Raw genomic sequence first — 23,024 nt, 5'->3', positions numbered from 1 at the left:
GCAGACTAAGGCACCTATGTGTAGGTGAAGGTCAGCGTTTACCTTCAAGGCCAAACTCACAGGTGCACCTGAAGTGTGTTGGCGAAGGTCAATCTTTACCTTCAAGGTCAACCTCACAGATGCACCTGATTTTAGCCCCTAGGAGTGGTCCTTCCCTTAATCACACTTGCTTGCCTCTGCCCCCACCTGCTCGCAGGCAGTGGGGATAGGAGGACAAGAGCAGGCAGAGGGCAGGTCGCCCTCCCTCTTGTCCAGGTGCTCTCTCCCAGCAGGTCTCAGTGCAGGATCCCTCCTGGGTTCCCACAAGGCTCATGGGGGCCCTCTCCGGCCTGCACTCTCTCTACCCTGAGCTCTTGGTCCTTTCTCAGTGCAGGCACTCCCTTGGCTCTGCGACCGCTTCAAGGCCATTTCCCCATTTTTCATGCTGAAGTGGCCCCTGTCATGGGCCTTGCACAATTTCCAAAGAGAGCGTGTACTTTCGGAGACTGTCATACCTGAAATGGCCCTTTCCCTCACACAAAAAGCTTGGATTTACAAAACTTCTTCTGCCGCATGAGTTCTTTCAGCTTTGAGAAGCAAGAACCAAGGTAAATATCCCAGAAACCTAACATATTTATATGTCCCCCTTTTCTAATTAGGGTAGGACTTCCATATACTCCATAGAATCAAAGGATTTGTGATATGAATCAGTCTTACTTACAAACAGAAAAGAAAGTGCTTTTTGAAAATGAGCTATATGTATTAAAATGTAAACAACTCTGATTGTGCTAATGTTTCCATCGGCCATTCCCGCCACAGTGACCCTCTCTAACTCTTTCAATGCCTTTCCCTCCGCTTGCCATCGTGGCACTGAAGCTGTCTGGTCACTTCCAGAGCTGACCTTCCCTAACTAAGCCAGAGCTCAACTGTGTTTCAAACGTGGTTGGATTCTCAGCATTCTCAGCTCCTACCTCTATCACATGTATTGGGACTATCTGTTTATAGACCTGCTAATCTATTTATATGGTACCCTTTCTGTATAATATATATCGTCTTAGCTTCTACCGAGCGGCTCTCAACCTGTGGGTCGCGACCCTGTTGGGGGTCGAATGATCCTTTGACAGGGGTCACCTGATTCATAACAGTAGCAAACTGACAGTTGTGAAATAGTAACGAAAATAATTCTATGGTTGGGGTCACCACCACATGAGGAACTGTATGAAAGGGTCGCAGCGTGAGGAAGTTGGAGAACCGCTGCTCCCGTGTCTCCTGTAGGACTTCTCGTATAGAAGTCACCTTATATTTTGTTGATACTGAAATATAAAATAGTGAAATAAATGGGATAGACGTAGTTAAGATATATCCTTTAAAAAAGTCCTTTCATTATTTCCGTGCAATTTTTGCCCTTTTTCTAAACCTACCAGCAGTCCTTATGCTTTATCATTGGCAGTCTTCACAAAATAACATTTGTTTCGAAGAAAAGGTAAGAAACTCTTAAATAATAAAGTTTTTTCATGTGTGTCAAAGGTTATGAGAGGGGAAAAAATAAATATGTAAACAGTAATTCAAAAAACATACAAAGTTTAAACATTTTAAATAGATATTGTTAGAGTGTCCTGGTAGGATAAATCATATCAAAGACTGTTATGTCTCTGAAATACTTTGTAAGTGCAGTAAAGTGTACACAGTTTACTCTTAACTCTTTGACAAGATAGCTTCCTGCTTAGATCATTGCTTATTTTTTTATTGCTTATTTCAAGCACAATATTGCTTCATAGTATAGCATGTATTTTATTGTTCTCTGTTGGAAACAGAATTTCAATATGATAATGACCCAATGGAGCTTAAACTCCACAAAAGAATAAAACTTTAATATATTCTCTGAAGAAACTTTGTCACGTGAAAATAACATATAAGAGAAACAACGATGATGCTGTCACCTATAGTTCTGTAGGACATAGATCTTTTTTTTTTTAATTTCAAGTAAGTATTCATGTTGTCATGGAAATTTCTACTGGGAAGTATTCATGGGTTTGCCAAGATTTAATCCTAAATTATTAAGCAGAACCTAAAAAAAAAATGTAAGCAGGATGTACTGCAATTTAAAATTTCAGATAAGTATTCAAAGCCCAAATACTGTAAGTATGTAAATAATAGATCTTATTTATGATGAGAAATGCTGCAGATAATATGAACGGTAGTGATCAAGCAAGGATGGTGCATGAATAAAAAGAACCTCTAGCTTAGCTTTGCTTTTCTTTCATAGATCCATCAATCCAATGTCTTTATTGGATCTTGGTAAAGTGTTAGTTTTGTTTTTGTTTTGTTTTTTTATCCAAGGCAATAACATGACAAGGTCTTGCTGTGTGGCCTCGGGGATTTGTATGTGCTTGTGTGGTGAGAAGACCCATTTACCACTCCCTTAGCGTGTTGTTAATGTAATATGCCTTATAAGATGCTGATATATAGTTGGTACTACAACCTTATTATAAAACATTTATATATGGGGCAACTGATTTTTTTTATTTCTTTACTTCTAAGATAACTTTCAGTATATTGAAACTAGCTAAAAGTATTACTTTTTATGACTCACTGGCATAAAATGGATTAGAACTATCAAGAAGTATTGAACAAGCTCACAAAGCAAACACTTAGCTTGCTGTTTGTTTATCTGAAAGTGACTCTTGAAGAAATATATTTACTTGATTATAAACCTCCTATGACACAGTTAATGCAGCACAACACTACAAAGTTTGTCGACCCAGAGTAGGGCTTTTAGGGTCAGGCTAGTGTTGTTACAAGGCCTGCTTCAGTACACTAACACTCCTCCAATCCACAGCCATTCATCTTCGGGCCAGAGCTTTCAAAAGAAATTACCGTTAATTCTTAGGACTCTGTAAGAGTGAGGATGCTTTTAGTGGCTCTGTCCCCTGCGGGTGAAGGGATCAGTGGGAGACAGCATTATTGGCCAGGATGGCAAAGGATGATCTGGGCTCAGAACTTGGCCTCATTCAAAAGCCACGTTTTCATTAGCACTCTTAAGTGAAATGATGGTTTGTATTCTGTCCTTGAAAATGCTCAGAAGCCTGAGGGCTCAAATGGAGACAAAAAGAAATAGGCTTAGATGGGAGAATATGAAAAGTTTAAAAAAGAGCAGAGAAAGCTTCCCACTGAGAGCTTTCACCAGCATTAGCAGCCCTTCAGCTGATTATTTAAGTTCACTAGAAAGGTGCCTGTTTATTTTAGAAGTAGTTCAGTAAAGATAAATTCAGTGAAGAAAACACAGAACAATTATACTTAAATCAAACACTGAATGCCAGTAACATTATTAGTTTGTAGAGTTTGTATTCACTCAAATTAGAATTTTGATTGCAGAAAGTGGAAGGAATTACCTAATAGAGTCCCTCTGTATTTTATAACATAAGAATTATTCATATAAAAAAACCCCACCTGGTTAAAACGTAATGTTTTAGATCTTGGTTCATGAATTTGTTTCTGAATACCTCATTTTTCCCCTTTAGGACCTAATGTAGATTAATGGTCTAGAAAATATTTATAATAATTATAGAACTGTATTTTCTACTTACTTTATCCATGCAAAAATACACATTTTAAATGAAGTAAGCTTTGATAAAAATGCTGAATCATTTTAGCATTTAAGCTACCATAGTGATGATACTACTGCTTTCAATTTTGAAGTTTAACTGCACGTAAAACTGCTCAGCCCCCAATCTAGCTCAGCCCCCAAACTGCTCAGCCCCCAATCTAGCATAATCTAATGCTCTTACTGGGAGAACCAACAGCCCGCAAAGGAACAGCCCACCAGTAAGAGTGGTGAGCTGTCAAAATGGTTAACTCAGGCCAGTCAGCAGTTCAGCCAATGGGAAAAATGCGCAGTATGTTTAAAATTTTCGACTACCATTTTCTTTTTAACCTTTTCTCTTTTAATTTACATTTTTTAGATTTAAGTTTTTATTCAAAATTTTCATTTTTTTCTTTTTCATTTTCTTTTTAACTTTTGATTTCAAAAATTCATGGGATCATATGAATTCATTCTATCACTTTGTAAATCATACCACTGAGCGTCCCTTCCACACTATGACTGGTTTCATATGTATACATTTTTGCCTTGAAGTAAGTAAATATAGCTTGCCTTGCAAACTCTTCCGACTCGAGAAAGGATGGTTTTATCTGAAGTGCTGCCTTCTTGAGAAGATTCACGAAAGAAGAAATATATTTTATCATCATCTGGATTATAGGTATCTGGTATGGGAAAAGTTCCGATGAACTTTGCTCCTGTTAAAGAGAAAATGAGGTACAAATTGAAAAAAACAAATACTTCAGTCTCTATATTCCTAGGTTGGTTTTTTTAAAAAAAATATAAAACCATTAGTATCAGGTTTACACCACCACCTGAAAACGAGAAGGAATTAGGAATTGCACATAGGAAATAAAATATGTGCACACATAAACATGGTACAATGTAACCATATGCAGTCTTTCTCTAAGGCAGTGATCACGTTCTCTAGGAACCCGGTAGTGTAGGTAGGTGACTTCCTAGAGGACCGCCTGGCAGCCACAGCTGAATTCATTTGCGGAAGAAGAAGTCTCCTTAAACTTAGTGCTGTCATGATTTTGTAATTCCCCGTGTACTCCCTGACTGTGCATCCCGGCAATTGATCGACAAGTAAAGGAGATTCCACAATTGCCTTCATCTTGGATGTTAAGGGAAGGGGGAGCTGGGTTCCCTGCTTCCCAACCTCGCTGAATTCGCGTCTTTCCTTCTCCACTCATTGTCTCCTACACTCAGAGGGAAGCTGTAAGAGGAAATGAGGGGCACTGTGTATAAGCTCTCGCTCTCCTCCGAGGGGCACTCTGTGCATAAGCTGTCGCTCTCGTCCGCTACTGTTTCCCGGACCCTTTTCTGGAACTCTCGGGCTTTGGTGTTTCTACTACTGTCACTTTGTTAGCAGATATGAACCCAAGAATTTACATAGAAATTAAATGTCAGAAAAGTACAGATTTTAAAAGTGGTAAATTCTACGTAATATTCAAATTGGCAAGGTCCAATAAGAATTGCTCTCTAGCTCATCGGAGCCCTGGTGGCATAGGGGCTGCGTGTCACGCAGCTAACTGCGAGGTTGGCTGTTCAAAATACCAGATGCCCTGGGCAGGAAAGGCCGGGTTTACGCTTCCTGTCTCTGTAACTCCCAGAGCGCTTCTGCCCTGGGCTACAGGCTGGCTATGAGTCGGCATCAACCTGATGGTGGGGAATTTGTCTTCCTTTTGGGTTCTAGGTCTTCAGTTCGTCATTGTTCCCGGGCGCTCTTTCCAACTGCTACGACCTGATCCACAGAGTTGGGACTATCAGACCCCCAGTGGCGTGAGTCTTTTCCTTGAAATAAGTAATATAAATGTCAATGGTTTTGTTTCTCTGGATAACCCAGTGTACAAAATTTTTGAAATATATAGATATTCAAGATCAATACCACTAACAGAACGAAAGTCTAAAAGTGTACAGGCAAGTGTATTTTAAAATATAGAAATAAAAAAATGTTTAGAGGTGATTCTGATAAGCCCCTAAGTTTATGAGCCATTGGCAGAGACTACCAGTCTGTATGTCAAAAATGGGAGATGGAAAGATCTCATTAACGCAGGTCCATAACGCAGCTACAGTGGGCATGGATATAAGTGGAATGTATGATGGTACCTAAATTTGGTTGCAATAAAAGGTACACATGAGTATGATGGCTCTTGGTATTGTCTTTTCTATAAGAACTATAAAATAATTGCATTGAATTTATAACTTTAAAAGTAAAAAAACTTCCAAATTTTACATGATAATCTTTCTCCAGGGAGAAGATGAGAAATCTATAAATCAGAGAGCACAGAAAGTGTCATAGTTAAAAGGCAAAGAGGTGCTTGAAAAAGATGAAACTCTGCCCTCAGCCATCATGAGCAACGACATGAGCTTCGGAAGTGATTGTTTGGAGCTCAGTTACAGAATTTAATTAAACAAGCATAGTCCTAAAACAAAGTAAAATGTAAAATGTTGGAAAGGAGTAGAAGTAAATGTGATCATATGGCAGAGGGACGCCGCGTGTTCCAGTGGGCTATATAAAAGAGTACCGTGGTCAAACTTGGATATCGAATAAGGAAGACCAAAGAATAATCGGTGCGTTTGAACTCAGGTGCGGCAAAGACTATGGAAACGACCATGGCTGGCTTCCACAGAGGACTGTGTCTTGGAAGAAGTATCTCCAGAATACTCCTTAGGGGCAAGGATGGCGAGGCTTTGTCTCACAGACTCTGGATCTATATGCCATCAGGAGAAACTAGTCTCTGGAGACACACTTCATGCTTGATAACGTGGAGGGGCAGGGAGAGAGTGCAGAAGTCCTTCAATAGGACAGCTTTACACAGTGGCTACCACAATGGATTCAAACATGGGAACAAGTGTGAGGATGGCCCAGGTGCAGGGGGAGGTCCATTCTGGCGCACACAGGGTTGCTAGGAGTTGCAACCAACTTGTCAGGACCCAACAATCACCAGCGGCACTCGGTGCTGCCAGCGATTGTGTCTGCCATGGTCAAAGGCAGAGAGCGTGGCATTAGTCTACCTTTTAGGAATTTCCGTATCATTGCTTCAACAAGGGGAAGGAGTGCATAGTTTTCCTTGTGATATTTATTTTACCTTGAACAAATATATAACATAGATGACCGTGTGCTTGTTCTGTACGTGTTTATTTTATTGAACTCTCATTTCAAAATTGGTTGTTTTTCCACAAACTGAACAAAAAATTTTGGGAGGAGAATAGTGAAGAGAGGTAAGCCAAAAGTTTATTATATGAGGAAATCTAATTATAAAGAAAGAGTTAGTATGCAGCACTACTCTATTCTGTAATTTCAGTAATACATGGCCTTATAAGTTAAAAATAAACAATTAAAAAATAGTTACTTATAGATTACACTGAAGTCCTTTCTTTGAACTTTCAGTTTAGCACTTGATGAAGAAACTGTTCCTTGACTTGATGCCAAGATTTGATACAAATAAGAATCATTTAATCAGTGATTGAGCTGCATGGCTGCTGAATTAGATCATTTAAAATTATCCCGATAGACACCTGGGCCTTAGTACCACACACACGTCTCCTGTGGCATTTGAATCACATGCCTTACTGCGAGAGGAGTTTGCAATCGTACATTACACAATGGTACCTCCACCATGACACCCAGAGTCATTGCCAAAGAAAACGGCACAAACCCGTATGACCCATAGTACGATATCACCTTTTGTTTCTCCCCATAAGCACCATTTCACCTAACTGAATACACTCACACCATAATTTAATAGATCGTGAGACTTGAATGTTCTTTCCCTCCTCTTGAAATATTGTTTATATACTATTTATTTATTACATTTATTCATTTATCATTGAATTCTTTCACATTGAAGAAGAATTTATAGACAACAAAGTACCATATGAGAAACTTCTCAGGAAAACTGCCTCCACATATTAAATCTAAAATTTTAAGATACAAGTTTTCGGCGTCTCCAGGAAGGAAAATAAAAACATGTGCAGCGCGGCATGGGCGTTTGCCTTCACTTTCCACCTGGATGTGCATTTTCATTTCATTTCCACATCGCAACCCCACTCAGCTGGGTTTCCGTAAGCAGCCTCACACGCATCCGGATTCTTGATTCCTGAGAAAGTTCAAGGTTAAAGTGAAGTTGATAAAGGAGAGTGCAGAAGTGTCTAAATCTTCCTCTAGAATTGGCCATAGGAACCACCTCTGCAGTTTTTCATCCTCTTTGTTGTATAATTAATAAGTAAATAAGGAGGTTACAATGAGTCTTACCATATGTACTCGACTATAAGCTGACCCAAATATCAGCCGGCTAGGATCTCCTAGAGGATTTCTGATAAGAATTCTTTCACCAATCAGTGAAGAGGTTAACTGATCTCCTCTTGGAGACCTCTCAGTAGAGCACAGAACCCATATGACATTCACCCATGAATGATTTTCAACCTCCAACTACTCAGTGACTAAAAACAGACTTCAAAAAATGTACGTAACACCTTTTAAATATTCAACTGTAAATTTAATTTTCATTTTCTTATAATTTAGAAAAAGTATCTTTACATATAAAAGTTTATTTCATCAGGTATTTGTTATCATTTTGAGTTGCTATCAGCTCAATTTCTACACCTGCCAACCCTGGGGGTTTTCAAGACTGACCTTTTGAAGGTCAGTAGGCCTGGATGCCAAAGTGCTGCATCCTGAACCACGAGTATTTGGCTAGTAAGTGAGTGCCTTCTCACCTGAGTCACGCAGGAAAATATCAGCTCTTTCTATCAATCACATCTCAAATTAACATTTAAATTGAAAATAGAACTACAGAAAGCAAAACAGAAGGGAAACACCTCAATGGGCCTAAGCAGATGTGAAGAATGCACTGCTAGAATAACCTACGGGAAAGACAAGTAGAGTAGGAGACAGTGACTTCTTCACTTCCTATACTTTAAAATATTAAATATCTGTAAGTTCTTTGAACCTAGCAATAATCTTTGGGAAATCAGCATTAAGTTTCTCGTCTACACACTGATTTAATAGAAAATAAAGTGTGCACGTGCATTCTATTGCCTTCATTAGAGGGTGAGTACATCATTCTGAATATTTTAGACCAGTCATAAGTAAGAGAAGTGTCTGAGATGCGTGGAGTTTCACTGTCCAATATGATAGCCTTTAGCTACATGTGGCTATTGAGTACTTGAAACATAAATAATCTCACAAAATGCATAAATTAATCTCATTTTAATCACTGAAATTTAAATAGCATATGTGGCTAGTGACAACCGTATTGAACAGTAAAGCTTTAAAGACCTTTAAAGTGTACATAGCTGTGTTGATCTGCTGGCAGAACCATTGCTAAGGCAGAAATCATCTTATTCCCACAACCTACAATCAAATTTCCAGACCCAGGAGACTTAACAAAATATTTATCTCAGAAGCTTAATGTTTGGGTGAAAGCGTTGGCTTGGAAGCCAGGAGGACACCTAGACCAGTACATTACTTCTTTCTGAATTTCAATTTGTCATATGGGGCGTTCAGTAAGACAGTCTAAGATCGTGGGCTTTTTCCTCAACAATCACCCCCATGGCTCTAATAATCACTGCATTTTCTTTCCTCACATTCCTAACCTTGGTCTAGTGGCCCCACTAACTTTGGATATCGAATAAGGAAGACCAAAGAATAATCGGTGCGTTTGCACTCAGGTGCGGCAAAGACTATGGAAACGACCATGGCTGGCTTCCACAGAGGACTGTGTCTTGGAAGAAGTATCGCCAGAATATTCCTTAGGGGCAAGGATGGTGAGGCTTTGTCTCACACACTCTGGATCTATATATCTATAACTCTGGTTGCTGATAGCAACCCTGTATAAGGTTTCTGAAGGCTTTTAAAATACAGGAGAAGACAAGCTCATCTTTCTCCTGTGGAGTGCCTGATGGATTTGGACTCTATCTATCTATTTATCTAACTATTTATTTGGATAAGCATTCTAAAACTTGCCAGCAGGGCCCCTTATCTTTAGATGGTAGAGTTGACTGCCTCTGGAAAATAGCCCCTTTCCGTAAAGGAGAACAGAAGTACTACCTGAGTAGTGCTTCTAAACTTTTCCCTTTGCCTATCATAAAGGTTCTTGTCATTATAGGAATCTCGTGCATTTTCTATAAATTCTCTCCCTCCTCAGTCATGTAGTCTTAATTTTCATGAATGGCGAAAGTCTGAGCTGACTATACCTTCAGAAGCCCTGTGCTCACCTCCCTCGTCCTGCTCTTCCCCCAGTAACATCCGATCTGATCTATGAGCCAACCCTAACTCAGAGCATGTTTCCCGAGTCTCTCCCAATGGTGTGTGTGACACCAGTTTTTCTATTTCCCTTGCTTTGTCCCCACTTCTAGACCCACAGCTTAATTTATGTTTATTCAACAGGGCAAGTAGGTGTGGAACTTAGTTTTAAGTGGGTTACAAGAATTAAAAATGTGCAATCAAAAGAGCAGCGCTTGGGCTGATGAGCTATACCGTACAATAGAATGAACAAATTACCTAGAGCTAGACACATATGACTATCTTTCAGTCTCATCTCGATTGCTATATAACTGTGAATCTTTGATTTATGTCCACAGGAAAGTAGAAACTTTACTTCTCTTAAGATTGCACCAGCAAATAAATCACACTTTGAAAGTGCCTAAAATAGGAACTAGAATGGTTGATATACAAAATGAACTTGACGCGCAAAAGACTAAAAGTAGGGAAACCAATGAGCAAGCAGTCAGATAATGGCTCTAATCCAGGGATGAGGTGCGGAAGACCACAGCCAAAACCACAAGCAGAGAAAGCATGGCCAGGGGGTATTTTAAGGAAGGAAAAGCCCTTAGGGATAGATTAAAGAACACAGACGAGGAGAGGCAGGAATAAAATCTAAGGCCAACTAGGGGGATGAAGTTTCAAAAGTTTAGATAGATACGAATCAGGACTCTGGTATTGAAGTGCAGGTTAGAAGAGGAAAACAAGTTTTTTTTAAATGTTAGACTGATATGCTTTGAAATTTTTAGATTCTATATTTGAAGAACCTGGAATTACCAGGGACACTACTCGATCTTTGACTCAATAGATGCAATGGCACTGATATGCATGACCGAAAATCCGACCTCCCAGTCATCAAGTCAACTCTGACTCAAGGCAACCCTATAGGACAGGATGGAACTGCCCCTGTGGATTCCTGAGACTGGACCTCTTTAAAGGAGTAGGAAGCCTGGTCCATCCTAGAAGGAACAGACACACTTATCTTTCTTCTGTGGAGAAGCTAGTGGTTTCAAACCACTGACCTTATGGTTAGGAGCTAAATGTGTAACTCACTGTACCCCAGAGTTCTAGTGTTAGCAAACACATGTCTTTTCTCACAGTTGAGGAGCGCAGGAATTGGAGCTCCGAGAGCAGGCTGCAAGGGATCGCTGTTGGTGTTGGTGTTGATGTTGGAGAATATTTTTTTCTCTTTTTACTTTCTGTTCCTCACTCAGTTCCCTGGAGATCTTCACCTGGAGTGGACTGTATCCTTCCCTCCACATGTGCTTCCTTCTCTGATCTAATAGGCTCTACTCATAAGTGAGTGGTCTAAAAACCCTGTGCCGTACAGGTGAGTTCACTTCATAGTGACCCTATAGGACTGGCACAGTGCAAGGCGGTCAGTCTTTCTGGAAAGAGACGGTCCAGCCTCTCTTCTTTGGAGCGGCTGCTGGGTTCCAGCCACGGACCTTTTAGTTAGAAGCCAAGCACTTCTTTTTTTTTTTGTAATCATTTGATTGGGGGTGCATACAACTCTTATCACAATGCATACAATCCATCTATTGTGTCAAGCATATTTATACAATTGTTGCCCTCTTCATTCTCAAAACATTTGCTTTCTACTTGAACCCTTGGTATCAGCTCATTTTTCTCCTCCCTCCTGCTCCCAGCTCCTTCCTGATCCCTTGATCATTTATACATTATTATTATTTGTCATATCCTACACTGTATTATGTCTCTTCACCCACTTTTCTGTTGTCTGTCCCCCAGGGAGGAGGTTATATGTAGATCCTTGTAATCAGTTCCCCCTTTCCACCCCACCTTCCCTCCACCCTCCTGGTATCACCACTCTCACCACTGGTTCTGAAGGGATCATCTGTCCTGAAATCCCTGTGTTTCCAGTTCCTATCTGTACCCCTGCACATCCTCTAGTGTAGCCAGATTTGGAAGGTAGAATTGGGATCATGATAGTGAGGTTGTGGGGAGGAAGCATTTAAAAACTAGAAGAAAGTTGAATGTTTCATCGTCGCTACATGGGACCCTGATTGGCTCAACTCCTCTCTACGACCCTTCTGAAAGAGGATGTCCAGTTGCCTACAGATGGGCTTTGGGTACCCAATCTGCACTCCCCCTCATTCACAATAATATGATATTTTGCTCTTTGATGCCTGATACCTGAGCCCTTTGATACCTCGTGATCACACAGGTTGGTGTGCTTCTCCTATGTGGGCTTTGTTTCTTCTGAGCTAGATAGCTGCTTGTTTACTTTCAAGCCTTTAAGACCCTAGATACTATATCTTTTGATAGCCGGGCACCATCAGCTTTTTTAACCATATTTGCTTATGCACACATTTGTCTTCAGTGATCGTGTCAGGAAGGTGAGCATCATGGAATGCCAGTTTAATAGAACAAAGTATTCTTACATTGAGGGAGTACTTGAGTGGAGGCCCAAGGTCCACCTGCTACCTTAATACTTAACCTATAAATATATGCACATAGATCTATTTCCTCATCATATATAAATACATTTATATATGTACATGACTGTATTTAGACCTCTATAAATGCCCTTTGTCTCCTAGTTCTTTCCTCTACTTCCTTTTACTTTCCTCTTGTCCCACTATCATGCTCAGTCTTCATTTGAGTTTCAGTAATTTCTCTTGGTTACATTGCCCTTGATCAATCCCTAACAGGCCTCTTACACCCTCCTTGCCACTGATTTTGGGTCACTTGTTGATCCTTGTGCGTAGGTTTATTAACACTACTTCCTTTCCTCCCACCTCCCCTTCTTCAATGTCCCCTTGGAATCATCGTCCCATTGTTTTCTCCTCCAGGTTGTTTATCCAGCCGCCAAGCACTCTAAACCACAGAATCAACAGGACTCTCAAACCATTTAAAACCCACCCTGTAAGGATAATGGTCTCATGAACACAACCAAGAAAGACCTGTTGCCAGTGGGATTATAGCCACAAGCATAAAAATGTTAAATTTATAACAATATTTTGGGTTCTCTATCAATAACACTTCTTATTCAGTATTCTCTTCCCGAAGCATGACTAATGGTGCTCTAGGCATATAGTAGTCCATGTGTTTACTGTTTTGACAATGCTGCAGAGTTCTTTGTGGGCATGCCAAAGCAAAACAAAATAAATAAGCTCTTAAGAGAGGGGTAGTAGGATGCTTGTTCATCAGTTTGTTTGTTAATCAATTGCAGGAATGCAATTATATGCTTTATTTTAAAGCCACAGGAAAATCTCTGAAGCGAGCTTTCCGATGGGGGAAGACTAGTGTACTTGTAGATCAAGTCATTCCTCAAAGACCTTACAATGCGCAAAAAGGGGTGTGTGTGTGATCGCATAATTGGAGATATTCTTCTGAATTTGTTGTTGCTTTGAAAAAGGTACATTTTGCTCAAAGGACATCCTATTGTATAATTAAGTTGGTTTGCAAGTCTTGTAAGGAAACATTTTTAAGGCATTCTTTCTCTGAAGTTTCTATTGTCTTGGCTTAAATAGCCCTTTGAAAGACTGAGAGAGAGCCCCTAGGACACTGTCACATTCCCCTCCTCCAAAGTCCCCTAGCAGGAATGGAAAACCCTGGCAGCCTTACAGAGCAGTGCCACATTAGTTTGCCACTGCGTGTAGCTGTCATATATTAATTAGAGAGCATTAGGAACTTCTCATAAAATATGACCCTCTCTAAAACCAGGAGCCAAAAGAGAAGTCTTCTATTGTTCCCTGAATTCATTAAAGCTCCTCTTTTGAGTTTTTGAAAATTCTTTAAAAGCCCAAAGTATTTTATAACTTATAAACAATATGTGACCATATAAACTAATGTCATCATAACAATACTGCTTAAAAATATGGAGGGACATGATTTAGGACAAACAAACAATCCCAAATAAGATAACAGCATTATAATAAATCCCTTTCATTTGGGTTAATAAACAGCATTGCTTGGTGGTTGAAAACACAGGACTACTGTCTTGAATTGAAAAGCTCTATATGTGGATTAAGTTACATAACCTTTCTATACAGTTTACTGCCTTCTAAAAGGAATATACTAATAGCATATCCCATATAGGTTAATGTGAATAATACACACACAAATAAGAACTTAGGACAGAGAACACATTCATTAAATAACTATCAATCTTATGACTAACTCTTCCTGCCCCTTTTAATCATCTCACATCCGTGCAAAAGCTGGGCAACGAAAATGAAAAACAGGTGACTGGTGTGTTACAGCTATGGGGTTAGTGAAGAATATGGAATATGTTATTGACTGCGAGAGAACAAGTAAATTAGTCTCGGAAAAAATACAGTCAAAATGTTCCTTAGAAACAAACATGCCAAGACCTGGGCTCATTTGCTTTGGACAGACATCACAAAAAACAGAAAACATGGCCGAGGTAAGGAAATCCTGCTTTGTAAACTAGGTCAGTGAAAATGACAGCAACTCCCAGGGACCAAGAGTTGCACGATGCTATTAAACATAGCAATGAGTTCAAAGCTTGCATAGGACCAGGCAAGTTGACATTCTGTTTTACATGGCGCTGTCATGAGTTAGAACTGACTAGATGTCAAATAGCAACACTCCATCATTGCTGTGCACTCACACATCTCTAGAGATGGGTCTGACCCGTTGGGGTGGCTGCGAAGTGCCGAGGCAGCTCTGACCCGCTGGACCCCAGTGGCCACAGAACCGACCCTCCGGAAGCGGCACCATCCTCTCGACTGTTGTGGCGACTGAGCACGTGGCTGCAGTTACTGTGCCAATCCATCCCATCGAGGGTCTCCCGATTTTCCTCTGCCCTTTACTTGACGAAGCAGGATGTCCTTGTCCAAGGACGGTCCCTTGATTACCTGTCTACATCATGTGAGGCAAACTCTCACCCGCCTTGCTTCTCCACAGCACTCTGGCTGTCCTCGCTCCAAAGCAGACCATGTGGGCTTCCGGTGGGCCCGGCGACCTGGAGATGTTCTTACCCAGCTGCGTACTTCCATTGTGTATGCTGTGCTAAATCAATTCTCCTGATCACCTTGACTGAATTATAATGCGGGCTGTATTTTTTAATCTATCCCCAATAAAGGAACAAGGATCCAGAGTGAGAAATTCACTCACCGTTGAGCCAGTAGTGCTCCGAGATGTCCGTTCTGATGTAATGGTGGTCATGAGTCGGCCCCAGGGACCGCGTGAAGGCAGTGTCTTTACCCAGGAAATCAGAAGCGGTTCCGGAGTAGAGGTACTCATCTGGGAAGAGGAAGAACTACATAGGTCTTCAAAGAGCACAGCGGCACAGCATGAAATTTATAACATGCTAATTCCAAGCATTAAACCAACGGTGTTTACGGCTTAATATCAGAACATGCTATTTCAAAACTATCACACTCAGATTAGAAAGATGTGCTATTTGAATAAATATAATTCCATTAATTTTGGCAAACCAATGATAGATGCTTGAATATTAAACAGGTCAAAGTCCTCTGAATTCATCCATGCATGTGCATGAACTTCACTTTAGACTACATTCTTCTTCTCGTCCTATACATAATCTGAAGTTCCTCTTTGTAGCAACAAGGAAAATATATTAAAAAGCAAATGCCATAATGAGGAGTAGGTTGTGTAATTAGTATTTACTTAACCGATACAACCTCCATGACCACAACTTTTTTTGTCTAGCCCCTGTTGAAAGAGCGCTTTCAGCACTGAGGTCATTCTTCATCATTACAACACACTGCATTCCTAGTAGCTACGTTTCTTTTGATAAACAGGAGTTTCTGAAAAAAGAAAAACGTTGCCATTACTGCATACCAAGCTTCTTTGTCTTTTTATGTATGTAAAGTTCATGTTCATGATTTTGAGGGGGGGGGAGAGGAAGAGAAGAGGAAGCAGAAGAAGGGAACGAGAGGAAGGAAGGAGTGGAGATGGTTGGGGAGGAAGAAGGCAAGAAAGCAGAGGAGAAGAAAGAGTGGAGGGGGAAAAAGGAAGGAGGGGGTCAAAGGCAGATGGGACACAGCAGAAGAATGTTGGCCTTAGAGTAGATAAGTTGCCCCGAGAGTTTACCCTCTGATTATATCAAGAGAGCCTTAGAGTCCTCTGGTTTGGCTGCATTTGTTGGGGTTCCTTGCGTTGGCTGCAACTCATAAAATCACTATGTACAAGAGAACAAAACCCTCCAGGTCCCGCCCAGTCTCACGGGTACTGTGATGCTGAAGCCTATTGTTGTAGCAACTGTGTCCATCCATCTCATTAAGGGCTTCCTCCTTTTTACCCGCTCTACCAAGGAAGATATATTTCTCCAGGGACCGGTCTCTCCTGATAATGGTCAAAGTACCTGAGAAAAAGTCTCACCATTCTTGTGACTAAAGAGCAACCTGAGTGTTTTTCCTTCGAGACAGATGTGCTTGTTCTCTTTGCAGCGGATGGCAATTTCAGTCGTCCTCCTCGGCACCATAAATCAAATGCATCTATTTCTTGAAGTCTTTCCTATTCATTGTCCAGCTCTCATTTGCATATGCGGTGATTGCTAATACCATGGCTTAGGCCAGGTGCACCTTGTCATCAAAGTGATCTTTTTGCTTTTCCATACTTTAAGTAGGGGTGATGCATATTTGTCTAACACAATACGTAGTTTTATTTCCTGGTCACTTCCATGAGGGTTGATTGTGGAGCCAAGTAAAAAGAAATCCTTGACAAATCAATCTCTTCTATGTTTGTCACGATGTTGTCTGCTAGTGTCGTTGTGAGGATTTTTGTTTCTTTTACCCAGAGTTGTCATCCATGTGGAAGTCTATATCTTCATCAGTTGGTTCAAATCCTCTTTGTTACATTTAGTAGCATTAGAAAGGCAATGTTCCAAAGAGCATTTATATTTTAAAATTATAAATATAAAACAAAGATATTGCATTATTACTGAATCTCAATTTTCCTTAGAAACTTGTGTTTTAAATTCTAAAATTGCATAAGAAGTGCTTACGATAATTTCTGAAGTCTGATTATAGAACTCTAAATATAGACTGTACTACTATGGATAACCAAATGTAACAAATGACAACAATTAAAAATGAAGGGGGGCGGTTGAGGGACCAACCTAGATATGTGTATGAGATGAAGATATACAAATGAATAGCACTTCTCCCACCCTTTTAAGGCCTTCTGCTAAAATATTTTAGATAAATGACAATAGGTAATTATAGTATTAATTTTAAAAACACAAAAGAAAAAATTGACAACAACAAATATATGGTGAGATGATTTGGTAAGAATATTTGAAGCAAATCATCATTTTGAATTATATGCAATTGCTGATACTTGAATTTCTTGTCAGGAAAAATTGGTACATTTCATTCTAATAACTTGATCTCTATTAAGTCCCACTTTCTTCTTTGTATTTGAAATTACTTAAGAGATTTCTAGCAGGGGTCATCATGGCCTACAAAACATTGTTTGTTTTATTAGGAGTGTTGCAAACATCAACAGGTCAAAATAGAAAATAATATTATTTTCTTAGAATAATGACTGAACATTAGTCATATAATTTTCAAAAATTGGGAAAACACATACTTGCACTTCAAAGCTAGGTCATTACATCAGGTCCCGCTACTTGGAAATTAAAATGTCATGCTGCTTTGCTCATATCATCGATTCTGACGTTCAATGCTATTTTTATTTGCTATGGGTTGCTCTTAGTGGGTCCTGGCTCACAGTTCCCTGTGTACTACATGTGGAACAGGGCCCAAACCAAGAGAAAGATGAGGCTTTCTACGCTCATAAAGATTTACACCCTGCGAAACCCACAGGGGCAGTACGACGCTGCCCACTCCTCTGCCCTACAGGTGGCTATGAGACAGACTTGACTCAATAGTATCCATTTCATGGAAGGCCTCCCTGTTTTGTTGTGGTGGTGTTTTCTGGTGCTCTTCTTTACCGAGCACGATGTTTTTCTCCCAGAACTGGTCCTTCTTAGTGATGTGCAAAGTAGGTTGAAGAAGTCCCATCATCTTCCTTTCTGAGGAGCATGGTGGTTGTGCTTTTTCCAAGCCAGATGTGAGAGTCGACATTCTTTACCAGCACCGTCATTCCAAGGCATTGATTCCTCTGGGGTCTCTTATTTATCTCGCAGTTGTCCCACAACAGGTGTGATGGAAAGTCTACGTGCTGAGTCAGGTACACCTTAGTGCTCAAAGTGATGATTTAAAAAGCCTCTTTTAAAGAGGTCTTTTGAGAGCTGAATACAAAGACGTGAATACCATAAAGACAAATAAGAGTTCTTATAATAGTTGAAATCCAGAGGACAAGCCTACATGCCTTAGAAAGGACTTCAGATCACATAGTTTTTACCTAATTTGAACTAGAGAATGGTCTCATAAGAAAAAAATTTAAAGTATACATACAGAGAGAAGAATGAATAGCCTAGCAACTACTTTCATATAACTTAAATGATCTAAGTGGGAGACAATGATAGTGGGAGAAAAGTGTAATAAGCACTCTATTATCAGTATTCTATATTTTAATTCATTTTGATTCTTAACTTTTGTCTTAAATTTAATTGTTTCATTCACAATTTAAGCATATCTCATAACCAATTTTGTAGGAGAAATTACTGAAACATCTACTCTCTGAATAAATAAGAACATGATTATTTACAAAAAAATCAATTTAATAAGACACTGTGCAGACATGATTGCTTGGGTCATATTTCATTGATAAGAATGCCAGATACCAAAAAATCTGGAAATAAATATCTAATAGAATGAAAATGCTAAATGACCTTTAACTCAGTTAAAAAGTGTGGTTTAATTGACTCACACTTTCTCAGAAAACCACTTGCAGTCAAGACCTGCCTGGCAGTGCTGATCTTACCTGTCATTACTGAAGCAAAAGGTTGCTGGGGATCGAAAGGACATTTCAGTCTGCCAGACTCCAAATTATGTGCGTCTAGCTTGAACGTAACTTCCTGTTATAGGAAATATCAACACAAGTGAGATTAAAAAAATCAGAGGCAGCAAAAACATAGGAGATAAGAGTTAAATTCAAACTAATGAATTCAATTAAACCTGACTTAGCATATAGCACACACATCACACTGTGACCTTTAATTCTTCAGCAGATGTTCTTTCTGGCAAAGCTCAATCCCCGAGCTTGCTCTATTTTACTTAGAGTGGTAATGTGAACATTAAATGACATTTTCAATTAGATGTAGTACTATACTCATGAATTAAATTAGTCTGAAACATAATTTTTAGCAAAGTAACCATCAAAGTATACATAGTATATAAGTATACATAGAATACACATATTTCTTACGCCTAATTATTGAGTCAAACAAAACTAATTTCCTCTTTGAAAAACATTATGATCATAATAAGATTTGTAACGATTATGACCCATCTACCTATGCATATGTGACTATACTGTATCATTTAAGACTTACAATATTCTGGTATTTTAGTGGCATAAAAGGCAGGAATTGATGAATGTTGTAAAAAACATAAAACAAGACACCACATTGAAGTGTTTTTACTATTGTGAACACACTCTACATATTTTTGTCTTTGTTGGGTGCCGTGTAATTGGCTTTGAGTCATACTGACCTTCTCTGTACAATAAAACATCAACCAGGTCTGCACCGTTACCACATCGCTGTGAGAACCAAGTTTGAGCCAATGTTGAAGCCACTGTCAATCCACCTTGTGAAGGGTCCTGATCTTCTTTTCTGCCCCTCGCTCAAGCATGATGTCCTTCTCCAATGATTGGTCCTTACCGATAACATGCCCAAAGTACATGAGACAAAGTCTGGCCATCCTCACTTCTAAAGCTAATTCTGACTGTGCTTCTTCCAAGACAGATGTAGGCTCTCTTTGGGTAGTTTATAGCATGCTCACACACATCTCTAATGCCATAACTCAATTCTTCGGCAATCTACTGTGTTCAATGTCCGACTTTCATGGGAATATAAATGGATTGAAAATATGGCTTGAATGAGATGCAACTTAATGTTCAAGGTGAAATCTCTCATTTTTAATGCTTTTGAATGATTTTGAGGCAGATTTGTCAAATACAAACATGTTTGAATTCTTGAATACCATTTCATAAGACTTGATTGTGGATCCAAGTAAAGCGAAATATTAAAAAATCAGTCTTTTCTTCATCCTGATATTGCTTATTGTTCAAATTTTAAGGATTTCTCGATGAAGCGTACTCCATATTGGAGGCGGTTGTTTTTCCTGAATATTCATCAATAAGTGTTTCAAATTACCTGTGCTTTCAGCAAGCAAAGTTGTGTTTTCTGAATATTGTAAGTTGTTACTGCATCTTCCTCCAGATCTGATGCCACAGCCTGTTCACAGAGTGCAGCTTCTCAGACAGTGTTCTCAGCACAAAGGGCGCAGGAGTCAGGGGAAGGCACGCAGTCCTGGCACGCACTTTTCCTTGACCTTGTTCTGTTACGGTGACTGCCTCTTGTTCCAGGTATGGTCCCGCAGGATCACAATGAAGCGATCTGAAATCCCCATTCCTCTCAATCTTATCCATAGTTTTTAATGATCCATACACTTGAATATGCCTTCGCGTAGTCAATAAACATGGAGGAGCATATTTCTTGTGTTCTCTTCTTTCAGTCAAGCTCCACCTGGTGCCAGCAATGGCATCCCTTGTGCTACATCCTCTTCTGAATCCCGATGGAATTTTTGGCAGCTTACTCTTGTCTTGGTGCATAGATGGAATCTTTTTCTTTTATTTTTTTTTATCTTCAGAACAACTTTACTTGCATGTGTTATTGTTGGGCAGTATCTGCATTCTCCTGGATCACCTTCTGCTGTTGGAAGGGGACACGTATGCATGTCTTCCAGTTGGTGGTCTGGGTCGATCTCGCAAATGTCTTGAGCAGTTCCAACATTGCATCTGCTTGTTTAAACATCTCAATTTGCATTCTGTCATCTTGGGGCCTTGTTTCTTGTCATTATCTTCAGTATCATTGGATTTCTTCATTCGCTACCGTTTTTTTATTATATGGTTGAATGCTGATCAATGGTTTTTAGTACAGTGACTCTGTAGATAGTCCTTCCTTCTTATTCTGATGCTTTCTATAACTCAATATTTGGCTTAAAGAACTTTTAAATAATACTATACTTGTCTTCCCAAGTTTCCATTTGAAACTTTCTATTCATCTCTTTTACTTTAACAGTTCTTCTTTCTTTAGCGACTTGCTATGCATGCACGTTTGAGAGACTCCTCTGACACGGACTATGATCTATTTTCTCCATCTGACCTGTCTCCACATAGATGTCTTCATGGCATAATTCTGCTGATCCTTGGTCATATGAACGCATCAACTCTATCCTTGAGACAATCTCTAAGTTCAGGTGGAATATGTCCACCGTTGCACTTTGGCTCTCCTGAGCTTGTTTGCATTTTCTTCAGCTTCAATTTGAACTTTCCTAAGAGTAACCAATGGTCTGTTCCACAGTCAGCCACTGGTTTGTTCTGCCTAATGATAGTGAGCTTCGTCCGCCTGTGTTTTTAAAATGTAGATGATCTTATGCCTGTGTAATCTATCAAGGTCCCCATGTGGAGTCAGCATTGTGTTGTTAAGAAAAGGTAGCTGAATTTAGCAAACTGTCAGTGTTACAAATCCTGTTATCAAATTCCCAGCAGCTTCTGTATGACCAAGACCACAGTTTTCAACTGCGGAGGTTTCCCTTAACCTCCCTGGCAGGAATCCTGAGTGAGGCCCGGGGGAAATGCTAACTGCCAGAAGAAGTTTATCATACCTGGAATGTCTACTAGTGAGATTAAAATGAGTAATTTCTTAAGAATTACAGGCCTACAAAATAAAATAACAAGTGTTATGCAAAACAATGTACCACTTTGGGTACAAAATTACTGATATAATTAGACCGCCAGGGGGGTTAACATATGCATTGGAATTATTAATCCATCTTTATTGATTATTTGATCAATTTCAGTCTGCAGAATTTTGTAAAAATCTTCAATTTCTTCATCTTTAGAATGGTCCATAAACTTGAATAGTAGTCATATTAACTAGTCTTCCTTGTAGGTGTGCAGATATCATCCTATCATTGATAGCATTTCAGGGTATGTCTTGAAATGTTCTTTATAACAACACATGTAACACAATTCATCTTCATTTTTTACACTCCTGGTGTAGTAGACCATATGGCTGTGATTCAAAATAGCCTGTGGTAGATTATATAATCATTTGTCAATTGAAGATTAAAAGTGTAGGGGTGGAGTCTAGCTTGTCAATCAGATCATAGACATTGAAGCCTCTGTGTGGACATGGCCTTCTCCTGAGAATTCTGGAAAATCCGGTACTTCTTCCTTGGAGGCGGGAGACACTTCTCTCTCTGACACACCCTGGGAGACAGCAGCTGACAAGACACATGGATCCACCCTGAGGCAGCCCTGGGTGCAGAGAGTCATGCAGAGACCTCTGCCAGAGCTGAGATGGTTCCAATGCCACTGGATCAAAGGACTTTCTACCCACCGGCCTGTGATCGTCTACATTCGCCGTCATTGCATCTGTGTCGTGAGTCTTAAGAGGACTTTATAGATTGCTCTGACAGCTAGCTAGAAATGTGGACACCTTATTGGAACTGGATAATGGGCCAAGACTAGAAGAGTTTGAAGTGCCTAACAGCCCTGGTGGTGAAGTGGTTAAGCACTTTGGTTGATGAGTAATAGTTCAGTACTGGTTTATTTCTTTATGGACCAAGCCTTGGAAACACTATGGGGCCATTTTCCTCTGTCCTATAGTTTCACGGAGTCAGAAAGAGCTTGATGGGAGTGGGTTTGATCATAAACACTTAGATCATTTTGAAGAGAATTTTGGTAGATTTATGGACATCTAAGGCAATTTGGGTGAGAGCTCAGAAGGAAGTGAGTATAAGCTTAGAGAAAGTCTGAAGCATATTGAAGGATTCACATAGTTCCAGGTACAGAATGTCGCTAGAAATGTGGATGTTAAATGTGCATCTGTTGAGGCTTGAAAGGGAAATGACGACTATGATGGGGGAAGAGTGATTCTTTTATACAGGCAAAATATTGCCTTACTTATAGTTAAATATTTGATGGAAGGTAGAACTTTTAAGTGAAGATCTTGGAACCTTTAGCTGAGGGAAACCTCTTGGTCTCTCATTGGTGCTTATAGTGTAAATCTGGGGAAAAGATGGA

The 23,024-nt window shown here is 39.8% G+C and overlaps 1 protein-coding gene across 2 annotated transcripts in view; it reads right to left on the bottom strand.

Annotated features, from left to right (window-relative positions):
- The window catches only part of SEMA3D (semaphorin 3D), a 241,232-nt gene that overhangs the window by 67,774 nt on the left and 150,434 nt on the right, over positions 1–23,024 (bottom strand). For both annotated transcript variants that reach the window (XM_075558471.1, XM_075558470.1), the window contains exons 6-8: positions 18,693–18,786; positions 14,952–15,080; positions 4,133–4,275 (exon numbers count right to left, since the gene is read on the bottom strand). In XM_075558471.1, the coding sequence (XP_075414586.1) occupies positions 4,133–4,275; positions 14,952–15,080; positions 18,693–18,786 (366 nt within the window). The remainder of the gene's footprint in view (positions 1–4,132; positions 4,276–14,951; positions 15,081–18,692; positions 18,787–23,024) is intronic.

The sequence above is a fragment of the Tenrec ecaudatus genome, chromosome 9 (genome assembly GCF_050624435.1).
Source record: "Tenrec ecaudatus isolate mTenEca1 chromosome 9, mTenEca1.hap1, whole genome shotgun sequence".
Classification (NCBI taxonomy): domain Eukaryota; kingdom Metazoa; phylum Chordata; class Mammalia; order Afrosoricida; family Tenrecidae; genus Tenrec; species Tenrec ecaudatus.
Note: the sequence above shows the minus strand (reverse complement) of the source record. Positions and strands in the feature narration are given on the sequence as shown.